General features: G+C 43.4%; 1 protein-coding gene across 1 annotated transcript in view; it reads left to right on the top strand.

Annotated features, from left to right (window-relative positions):
• Eapp (E2F associated phosphoprotein) overlaps positions 1-7,208 on the top strand; it is a 25,284-nt gene extending 18,076 nt beyond the window's left edge. The window contains exons 5-6 of the mRNA XM_021202352.2: positions 3,160-3,273; positions 6,464-7,208. Coding sequence (XP_021058011.1) covers positions 3,160-3,273; positions 6,464-6,731 — 382 coding nt within the window. The 3' untranslated portion in view covers positions 6,732-7,208. The remainder of the gene's footprint in view (positions 1-3,159; positions 3,274-6,463) is intronic.
• Positions 7,209-11,916: the final 4,708 nt, after the last annotated feature.

Genomic DNA, 11,916 nt, shown 5'->3' with positions numbered 1-11,916 from the left:
GCTCTTACCCACTGAGCCATCTCACCAGCCCCCACATACATGCTTTTCTATATGCTTGGCAAAGACTGTGCTGCTGAGCTGCACCCTCAGTGCCTAGGAGGCTTTGCTTCAGTTCATACGGGCATGGGTGTCTGTTTTTCAAGTCTGGAGGGTTGATGTTGCTCTGGAATCACACTGTATACACCCTTTAGCTTCAGTTCTTCCAGTGTCCTTTCCCTCCTCCTGACTTACTCCTGTGCTGCTTCCTCCAGTGCCCTCTGGTGTTTAGTTACTGCAGCTTCTTCTATTTTCTGTTCTGAGGCAGGGTCTCCTAGGAAGCGTACTTTGGCCTGGGATTTGTCCATTTGCTCTTCCTGCCTTAGCTTTCTGAATTTATTTTACTTTACATTTATTTATTTGTTTATTTATTTACAAATTGTTTATCACTATGTGCATATATATGTGTCAAAGCTTGCTTGTGGAGGACAACCTATGGGAATCATGTAAGTTTTCCAGATTGAATTCAGGTTGTCAGGTTAGTGGCAAGCACCCTTATGTGTTAAGCCATTTTATCAGCTCCGCTACCTTTAGTTTTTGAGGCAGTGTCTGTCTAGTGAACCTTGAGCTGTGTTCAGCGGCTGGCCAGTGAGCTCCAGGGATCCATCTGCCTTTCTCCATCTCTGTGGCCTGCTCTTTCCGTGAGATCTTAGCTTAGCTCCTCACACTTGCACAGCAGGCACCATCCTGCCTACGTCATTTCCCCAGGCCTCCTGGGCCCTCTTTTGTGTGTTTTAGAGACTCTCTCAGATTGGTCTGGAGCTCACTGTGTAGCAGTAGTCCTTTGAATTTGTAGTCTTCCTGTGTTGTCTCCCTAGAACTAGGATTACTGGTGTAGGCTCCCTTGCCTGGCCAACCTAAGTTCTTGACTACAGATAAAAAATAGTTTCTTGGTTTTCCTTGTTTGTGGCCTCTTAAGTATTTTGAAGACCCCTGGCCAGGTATGAGAAAGAGTTAGTTTCCCGTTAGAATTCACCTGAGATTTTTCTCACAATCACATTGACTACATTTTTTATTGTTGGTTTGTTTTTATTTGGTAGGTTTAGCTTTTATGAGATTGTCTCATTTTAGGCCTTGAACTCTGGCTCCCCCTGCCTTTGTCTCTGGAGTGCTGGGATTACAGGCATGGACTACCACATCCCACTAAACTACCTGCTCTGAAAGAAAGTTACTGTGTGTAATTTAAACCTAAAGAGCGAGGAGTTAAGCTCTGCTGTCCTGAGATTTAATTTTTGTTTTTCCTTCTGAGAACTTTTTCCTTTCTGCTTCTGCAAGGTGTTTTAATTAGATCTTGTAAGCCATATCCCTAGAATATCCCTAGAATTAGACATTTCTGGTGCTGGGGAGATGGCTCAGTAGTTAAGAGCACTTGTAGAGAACCTGAATTTGGTTTCTAATACTCACCATTCTTAACTCAAATCCCTAGGGATCCCACACCTCCCAGGACACCAAATGCACTTAGATACAAGCAGATAAAACTTTCATACACTTAAAGTAAAATAAAAATATAAGTAATAATAATTGTGCAGTTAACTACTTCTCTGGGTACGGATTCCTTTTTCTGGACAGTGACATCAGAAAACAGGATTCGGGGGCTGTTGCATGGCACGGATGGGGGTGCTGGTAGGGGACATGGCATCTAGCCATTGCACAACTTTAGACCAATGGAAGAAAAAAAAGGCAGCAAAAGTTGAATTGAATGACACCCAAAAGCAAGAAATTAAAGAGACCTTTGACTTATTTACTGTTGATGTGTCTAGACCATAGATCTGAAAGAATTGAAGATTGCAATGCAGGCCTTGGGATTTGAGCCAGAGAAAGAAGAAGTGAAATGATAACTGAAACCAACAAGGAAGGGCTGGCACCATTGGCTTTGAAGATTACTTTTGCCATTATGAGTGTAAAAATAAGTGAAAAAGATGAGAAGGAAGAAACACTGAAGGTGTTTAAGTTATTTGATGCTGCTGCTGCTAGAAGCATATCACTAAATAACATCAAGAGGGTTGCCAAGGAGTAGGGAAATGTTAGCCGAAGATACATTGCAGGAAATGCTTGATGAAGCTGATGGTGATGGGATGGAGAGATAAACAGGAAGCATTCTCGAGGATGGTGAGGAAGACTAGCCCTCATCAGCTTTGCTTTGTGCCTTCTAGGAAGACTGGGCAGCTTGGCTGTTGAGCAGTTCAATAATGTAATGCATTAGAGTATCCATTTCCATTTTTAGTTTAGGTCTGTGCCAGAAGTTATATGTCCCTACCAATGTTATTAAATCTGTAGTAGCAAGAAAAAAACATGTCTTATTTGAACTGTGAATCCCACGTGGTATTTTTAAAGCTGTAGATTCCAAAGACACTTAACCTTTATTTTTCAGTTGAATCCCCAGATCCAGATGAAATTGGTTTTTCTTTTCTTTTTTTTTTTTTTTTTTAATTTTATTTATTATATGTAAGTACACTGTAGCTGTCTTCAGACACCCCAGAAGAGGGCATCAGATCTTACTATGGATGGTTGTGAGCCATCATGTGGTTGCTGGGATTTGAACTCACAACCTTCAGAAGAGCAGTCGGTGCTCTTAACCGCTGAGCCATCTCTCCAGCCCGAAATTGGTTTTTCAATTATTTCCTTTTATATGATTTTTTTTTTAAGATTCATTTATTTATTCTGTGTATATGTGAGTAGGACATTGTAGATATACAGATGGTTATGAGCCTTCATGTGGTTGTTGGGAATTGAATTTAGGACCTCGCTCACTCCGGCCTAAAGATTTATTTATTATTATAAATAAGTACACTGTAGCTGACTTCAGACACTCCAGAAGAGGGCGTCAGATCTTATTACTGGTGGTTGTGAGCCACCATGTGGTTGCTGGGATTTGACCTCAGGACATTCGGAAGAACAGTCAGTGCTCTTACCTGCTGAGCCATCTTGCCAGCCTTATATGACTTTTTAAAAAAAAAAACCTGATAAATGTTTTTTTTTTTTTTTTTTTTTTTTATGAGTTCCTCAAATATGTAAAGTATTAATAAAACTGGCTAACTTACAGTGTTTCTTTTAAGAAAAGAAGAAACCAGGATTTGGTAGATTAATATATTTTTCCTTCCCAAATTTATTTTTCTGTTTTAGTTATCATGCTTTTGGATTGCAAAGACCACATCAGAAACAACAGCCTGTTCCAAACAGTGATGCTGTTCTGAATTGCCCAGCCTGTATGACGACATTGTGCCTTGATTGCCAGAGGTAAGGGACAACGGTACCACATGGGAACAAGTGAGCGTACCCTGACCCTAGCAAGCCTCCCGGAACCACAAACAGTTTGGTGGTCCTTTGCTTAAATCAGAAATAAGCTTTTTACTGTTGTTGTTTATGTGAAAATTTATTTGACCATACTGCAGAAAAAGTGGTAACTGTGGTGTGTGATGTGGTTACAAGAATCCAAAGACCCAAGTGGGTTTTATTTAAGTGCACAGTTTGCTAAAAGTTCATTTCTCTAGTAGTGTATTGCTTAAACAGCAGGAGTGAGGGCAGGGGGCATTCAGTTAAGCCAGATGCAGGGTGATTGTCAGTCTGAATCTAAGCTGTAGTTGTCCCCACACCACTGGGTCATGTGGAGTATTCCAGTCTGACAAACTGTTAGCTGAGAAAGCAGATCTAGGCCAGGCAGTGGTGGCACAGCCTGTGATCACAGCACTCAGGAGGTAGAGGCAGGCAGATCTCTGAGTCTGAGACCATCCTGGTTACGGAGTGAGTCCTGGGATGACCAGGGTTACACACAGAGAAACCCTGTCTCAAAGAAAAAAACCACGACAAAGCCAAAAACTGTGCAGCTTCTGCTTCTACAGTATTCTATATCCAGTTCAAGCCGGAAGTGTTTTGGTCTTTTATTAGTGTCATTCCAGAAGGAATTCAGGTCTTGGCAGAGGAGAGTTCCATTTTCCCTCCTCTGAACAGTGAAGATGAAGCTAAGCCAGTTCTCTTTTTGTCATTATCTTGCTACTAGAGAGACCCATTTGTTGCCCAGTCTTTGCTCATAGACTCATTTTTTCAGTGTAGTGCTGACTACCAGTTCTTTTGAGATAGACTCTCACCGTGCAGCCCTGACTGGTTTGCAACTGTCTTTAAACACAGGCTGGCCTTGAACACAGAGATCCACCTGCTTCCTAAGTGCTGGGACTAAAGTCATGCACCATTAGACTTGGATTTTATTTATTTATCTATTTTGAGGCAAGGTCTCACAATGTAATACAGATGGCCCTGATAGTCTTGATCCTCATGCCTCAGCCTTTGAGAGCTAGATCACAGGCTACACTGGCACATGCCCAGTGAGCCAGAGTGTGGGCCTGTGTACTGGAGGCTTTCCACGGAGATACCTGGCCTGGCCAGGAAGGAGGGTTCAAGTGAAGAGGGGAGAATGCGAGCAGGCAGGGGGAATCGCAGCTGCCTCCATTTCTGTCTCCGCCCTGTTGCTGTTACAGCATGGGTTGGTCAGTTGTTCTCTGTGCTGAGTCAGGCCAGGCTGAGCCGGTGGGAGGCCAGTGAGCCAGTGAGGACTGTGGAGGAGAGCAGACCTCTTCCCAAGCACCGTGCTACAGCTCTTAGGACAGAAGCTCTCAGACGATGGCCTAGTGCTCACATACCTTTATTCCTTCGGATAGGAGTCTTTGGTTTGTTTGTTTGTTTTGTTTTGTTTTGTTTTGTTTTGTTTTTTCAAAGCAGGGTTTCTCTGTGTAGCCCTGGCTGTCCTGGAACTCACTCTGTAGACCAGGCTGACCTCAAACTCAGAAGTCCGCCTGCCTCTGCTTCCCGAGTGCTGGGATTAAAGGCGTGCGCCACCACGCCGGGCTCTGGATAGGATTAGGATTCTTATATACAGTTTTCAGGTGGGTCAGGGCATGACAGCAAGGGCTTCCTATTGGCTTGGTGTGAGAGCTTGGGGATACCTTATCTACGTGTGGGAGGATTTGGGGTGCTACTCCTACGTGACTGATGGCCACAGACCTCTGAGGGTCCCTGCTCTCAGTTGGTTCTGATTGGTAAATAAAGTGGCTGGGGACCAATGGCTGGGCAGAGAGACAGAGATGAGACTTTAGGATTTGCAGACAAGGGACCGAGAGAGAAGGAGGAAGAGAATCACCATGCAGGGAAAGGAATAAGATCCAGGCTTGAGAGCTGCAGAAGGGAGAGCATAGGAATCACTTAAGAGCCGGGAAGAACAGCCCCAGGGGGCCCCACTGAGTCTAAGGTAGCAAAGATGGAATATAGATTTTAGTAAGTAAGGAAGTTTGGGAGTGGCCCAACCATTGAGCTGTTTAAAGCGTATTAAATAGAAGGCTTTGTGTGTGTGTGTGTGTGTGTGTGTGTGTGTGGTGTGGTGTGCCTTTCAATCAGGAACTCAGAACTTTGGGTCAGATATCGAGTAACTCATGCTGCCACCTGGGTGATTTGAATAGTGTTAATTACCTAATGCAACACAAAACAAAACAAACAGACTTACAGCTGGAGCCAGGCATGGTAGGTGGCACATGCCTTTGAGCCTGGTAGTCAGGAGGCAGAGGAGGTGAATCTCTGCGAATATGAGGTTGGCCTGGTTTACATATGGAGTTCCGGGCTGGTGAGGGCCTGGCTTGTGAGACTCGGGCAAAAAAAATTTTTTTTTCATTGCTGGAGATTAAATCTCAAGACTTTGTTCATGCTTTACCATTAACCCCAGCCCAGCAATATATTTCTATTTGCTTGTTTGTAGTTTTTTTAGGTGGAGTATCTCTATGTATCCCTGGGTGTCCTAGAACTCAAACTGGCTGTGAACTCACAGAGACCCTCCTACCTCTGCCTCCCAAGTTCTGGGATCAAAGGTGTATGTCACTATGGCCCACCTTGCATTCTGTTTAAGGAATATGTTTTTCCATGAAGTGGTGGTTCATGCCTGCAATCTCATTACTTGAGAAGTTGAGACAGGAGGAATGTGAGTTCCAGGTTAGCTTTGGCAGCTCTGTCTCAAAAAATAGATAAAGAGATAAAAAAATGCTCTGTATTCTAACAACCTTTCAAATTTCCTTACTGGTGCTGTCGGCTTCCTGTTTGCCTGGCTCACATGAAGTATCATCTGGTGCCTAGCACTGTATAAACAGGTGTGGTGTCACATGCTTAAAATCCCAGCAATCAGAAGGTTAAAGCAGAAGGACCGAGAGAGACCCTGTCTCAGAAATCAGTAAATAAATGTATGAGAAGTGGGGCTGCAGCAATGGCAAAGTGGTTAAGAATATTGGCTGCTCTTCCAGAGGACCCGGGTTCAACTTCCAGTACCCACATGACAAGCCTACCACATTTCATTCCCTTATCTTTAGTGGATATTCATGTAGGGTTTTGGTATTCTCAATTTTGATCTAAAATTGACCACTATTACATTCAAACTATTTTATTTTCCTTATAGGCATGAATCCTACAAGACGCAGTACAGGGCAATGTTTGTGATGAATTGTTCTATCAACAGAGAAGAGGTTCTGAGATACAAGAATCCAGAAAACAGAAGGAAAAGGCGGAGTGCTAAGAAGATGAAGTCTAGTCCTGAAGATCCCACAGAGAGAGAAGCGGAGGAAATCTATCACCCTGTCATGTGCACAGAGTGTTCAACTGAAGTGGCAGTCTATGACAAGGATGAAGTCTTTCACTTTTTCAATGTTTTAGCGAGCCATTCTTGATCAATGTGACAAGTAACTGCCCAGCTCTGTGTATAAGGCAAGCATAGACTCTTGTTTTCCTCTTTCCTATTCATAACATTCAGTGATGTTGTTATTAAAACAATATTTCATCTTTATGAAAAGGAGTGGTTATCAACCTCTATCTCTTCTCCCTTTTTGCTTTTTAATTTTCCCATAAGTAATGACAGGACTGATTATTCGCTTCATTTCTGGTACATATTTGGAGACTTTGTAGCTTCTTATTTATTAAATTAGCTTCCTAGACTCAAACAGTTTTGGAATAAGTATTTGTTTCCTAGTGTTTGGTCCATTTTCTATTGCTGTAACAAAATACTACAGATTGGGTGTTCTATAAAGAAATGAGGTTTAGCTGTTGGCAAGATGGCTCTGCACTGGCATGCAAGCCTGCTCACCTGAGTTCAGTCCCTGGAATCTGCAGTGGAAGGAGAGAATCAACTCTTGAAAGTTTTCCTATTTCCTTTTTTTTTCTTTTTTTTTTGGTTTTTCGAGACAGGGTTTCTCTGTATAGCCCTGGCCGTCCTGGAACTCTGTAGACCAGACTGGCCTCGAACTCAGAAATTCGCCTGCCTCTGCTTCCTGAGTGCTGGGATTAAAGGCGTGCACCACCACGCCCGGCCTAGTTTTCCTATTTCTTAAACATAGGTGCATGCATACAGACACACAGACACACACACAGACATACACAGACATAGACACAGACACAGACACACACACAGACACACACACACACACACACACACACACACTCCATTTCCCTGAAGGGGCCCCGAGTATGCCCTGAGGGGAACTATTTTCTATCTCTAATTACCTTCCGGACCTTCTTCAAGCTACAAGCCAGGAGAGCTGGGCCAGTGAGAGTCTGAATGGAGTTGAGACAACGGGTAATGAATGGTTCCTTTTGTCCTCTGTGGTGGAGTGCGTGCTTGACATGTGCAGGTTTCTGGGCTGGATAGCCAACACTACACAAGCACACAAGTGAGTCTCTAAGAAATTATCAGTGATTAGGGCGTGGCAGCCTGTAATTCAAGCACTTGGGAAAGACAAGAAGGGAAGGAATGGGGGAAAGAAGTTAGTGTCAGTGTGTTGGTGGCTAGCATATTTGATAAACCTTATAATATGGTGGTATCTATATGGAGGCAATATGTACCTGACATTTTTAGCTTCAAATTAGCACATGGGAGTATGTTATAGATCAACACTCAGTCTGATTATTGTAGCTTTATAGGATCTCCTCTGGTATTGTTATTGTAAGCCCTACTTTCTTCTCAGATTTAGTAGCCACCCTAGTGCACCACACCTCCAGTCCAGCGGGAAGTTCTCAGTGTCTTATGAAATCACCTGGAGAGGGCTGGAGAGATGGCTCAGCGGTTAGGAGCACTGACTGCTTGCTCTTCCAGAGCTCCTAAGTTCAATTCCCAGCAACCACATGGTGGCTCACAATCATCTGTAATGGGATCTGACACCCTCTTCTGGTATGTCTGCAGACAGCTACAGTATACTCATATAAGTGAAATAAATAAATCTTTAAAAAAAAAAAAAAAAGCAAAAAAGCTTGCCCTTGGGTCTCTCTGAGAAGATGATGCTGTAACAAGCAAGGAGTCCCAGTGTATAAAGATGTGATCTGATGGTAACAAGGGAAGAGAACAGCTATCGAGAGCAGAATTCCATGTACTATTTACACTAAGTTTACTAATTGGAACTACTTCTTTTAAGATGATATTTGCAAATCCCTAGGATATTCATGGCAATATTACCAGGAAAAAAATTGAAAATGAAGGATTAGAGAGATGGCTCAGCAGTTAAGAGCACTAACTTCTTTTCCAGAGGACCTGGGTTCAATTACTAGCAACCACACGACAGCTCACAACTGTCTGTAACTCTAAGATCTGATATCATCACACAGACATACATAAAATAAATTGAAAATAATCTAAGAATAGACTATATTTAAGCATAAAACTATTTACCACATAGGGGAAAAGATCTAAAGGAGGAGGCATGTGTGGAGGTGGGGAAAAACAAACTTTGGCATGCTTTGTCATACGCACATTGTTTTCCTTGAGTCTGTTGAAATACACACACATTCACACAGGACCTGAAAAGTGGGGGAGTATTGACTGACAGTTTGGGGGCGAGCAAACAGATGTGGGACGGTGAATAGGAACAAAGTTCAGTGCTGTGGGTATGAAAATGCTGTAATGAATGAGACCTGTTTTGTATACTTACCAAAACCCAACATTAAATAAAACACTATTAGCAGCTATTGTTCATGTCCTTTCATTTAGAAAAAGATCTTGAGATATCAGCCACTGCCTAAGGCCCTTTGGGCTGGACACCAGGAGCCATGCTGTGCTCCCATCTGATTCCCCCAGTAGCTTTGAGTGTCTTTCTCTCCCTTCAGTGGGGTCGTTTCTATATCTGACCTGTAAGTGCTGTTTCTGAGATGAGCTGCCTCATCTTTATCATTGCACCTCTTTTTCTCTTTATGTTAAGCAGCTGCCCATAAATCTTGGAAGGATCACTGATGGTCTTGCTTTGCCTCAACTCTTCCCCGTCCTCCACAGGGTCTCATGTAGCCCAGGTTGTCCTCAGACTCACCTTATAGCTGCGGATGACCTTGAGCCCCTGCTCCCCATTGCTGCCGTTACATGTGTTCACCAGCATGTCTAGCTTTAAGTCCTTTGTAAATGGAGCATAAAGTACTTGTTTAAAGGGGTTTAAACAGATTTGGGTCTGGAGTTCTATTTGCTAATGAAGCTAATCATTCCCTCACCCCCTGGCTATGGTGTCAAGCCCTGTTGCTGTACAGCATGACACAACCATATAGAGTAGCACACATCCACTGGCTTACTTTTTTTCTTTTTCTTTTTTATTTAGAAGCCTGGCCACCGTTAAGCAGTGTATTTACTCAAGATTAACTCACAAAGGCTATAAGAAACCTTAAAGCCTTTATAGTATATATTAAGTAATATACATTATACATTAGGTAATATTCTCACGTGGCTAGGCAAGTATCTGTCCCAAGTATCAGGTTATTGGCAGAAAGTGCATCTTTATAGCCGTAGGACTGAAGTGTCTCCCCTCTCCCCAACCCTGTTGTTAACCCGTAGGGGTTGAAGTTTCCTTTTAAACTTTTTTTTGTGCTGATTGATTAACCAGGAAGTGGTGTCAGGTCCCACAGGCTACTTACCTCTAGTTGTAGACATTTACAAAATATTAAAATTACTCATTAAGTCCTTTATTTATGTTTCAAAGGAATCCACACATACCCACACACTTCTATGCTCTGTGTTTCTCTATGGCAGATGTTGAGCATGTTATTTTTTTTCCTCAGTTCCTAATCTGAACTCCTAGACACTTTGCCTTTACTTTCTCACTTTCCCCTGGGAGGGATCATCGCTTTAGGTTTTCTGAATCCTTACAGTGGTTTGGAGTAGAAAGAATCAGGTAAAAGGCACTATAGTTAAGGAAGCTTTACAGTTAAAAACCAGTGGCCCGCGGGCTGGAGAGATGGCTCAGTGGATAAGAGTACTGACTGCTCTTCCAAAGGTCCTGAGTTCAAATTCCTGCAACCACATGATGGCTCACAACCATCCATAATGAGATCTGATGCCCTCTTCTGGGGTGTCTGAAGACAGTGACAGTGTACCTTCATATAATAAATAAATCTTAAAAACAACAACAACAACAACAACAAAAACAAAACCAGTGGCCTGCACCTACATTTCAATGAAAATGTTTTGGTTTCTTGATATCTGACTGTCATTGACTCGCTGATTTGCTGTTTTGTATCTTTCCAAACTTTTTATTGATTCTTTGTAAATTTCACATCATGCACCTTAATTCCACTCATTTCCCCATCTCTTTGTGTCTGCCCTCCACCCTTGCAACCTCCCACCCCCCAAAACCAAAACATCTTGTCATGGGAGTTGTACTGTGTCACACAGTATACCCTTTTGCCTTTACTTTGCATCTTGTAAATATTCATTGCAGTGGCCTGGTTCGAGGTCTCTGGTTTCTGCTTACACTATCAATATTGGATTCTCATGGGGACTCCTCTCAGATATCCTATTGTTGACATGGAGATCCTACAACTTTGGATCTGTAGGAGCAGATCCAGCAGTTCATAGATGGGGTAGATGTTGTGGGGGACCAACTCAAAGCCTTGGATGTAGACCTGGGTGGTAGCCGAGTTGGTCAGTTCACTAGCTTTCTCAAACCTATACTATCAGGGCAAGCTCTCCAGCACTGCCCTAGCTAGCTCATCCAGTGCTTCAGCTGGCAAGAGGTAGAGCCAGGTCTCTCATGCCCTGGAGCTAGCTCTCTCATCTGCTGCAAGAGGCAAGTGTAGGTGAGGGCGTCTTTCCCTTGCCCATGCCACCTCATGGCAGACAATGGCAGGGCCAGCTCTCCTGAATTCATGCTCTTTAGGCCAGCTTACCCATACCCAGCCACCAGGTCTAGCTCTGCTGTGCTGCCCAGGTGAGATGTGGGGCCCACACTTTTGAGTGCTGTAGCTGGCAAGGGGCTGGGCCAGCTCTGCACAGCCCTTGGATATCAACATAGTCCCAGAGGGCAGCCCAGACCAGAGACTGCTGAATGGCCTTTGGTTGTGATATGGGCCACAGACGTTGACACAGACCCTTGCTGCTGTAAGGCCATGGACCCACAGGCAGGGCCTTCACTGTAGCCTTCTCTGAGTATGGGGCCAGCCTGGAGTACAGAAAGAGTTCCAGGACAGCCTGGGCTACACAGAGAAACCCTGCCTCAAAATCCAAACCCAAATCAAAACCCAAACCCAACCCAAACCAAGCCAAGCCAAGTCAAACTAAACCAAACCAAAAACTGTACCAAACCAAACCAAAACTATATTGGTACATCAGAGAGACTGATACAGGAGATGGGGACCTGTTCCTTCTGTGGCCATTTTGCATTCAGTCCCCATTTTGCTCATAAGGTGGAATTAAGTTCAGGTTCTCAGACTCCACTTCCCAGAAGTAATTATACATCCTTGACACTGAAGAATGCTACTAATCAACCAAAAAGTTATGGTTGAATTACTTATGCTCTGTTATCTCAATGTTCACCACTGTCCACTACGCCTCTTACATCACCTAGGACCAATCAGCTCAAAGGTTAGCTGCTAATACTTTGTCTAGTAAGC

This window comes from Mus pahari, chromosome 7 (genome assembly GCF_900095145.1).
Source record: "Mus pahari chromosome 7, PAHARI_EIJ_v1.1, whole genome shotgun sequence".
NCBI lineage: Eukaryota > Metazoa > Chordata > Mammalia > Rodentia > Muridae > Mus > Mus pahari.
The sequence above is the reverse complement of the archived record's forward strand: the minus strand, read 5'-3'. Positions and strand labels throughout refer to the sequence as shown.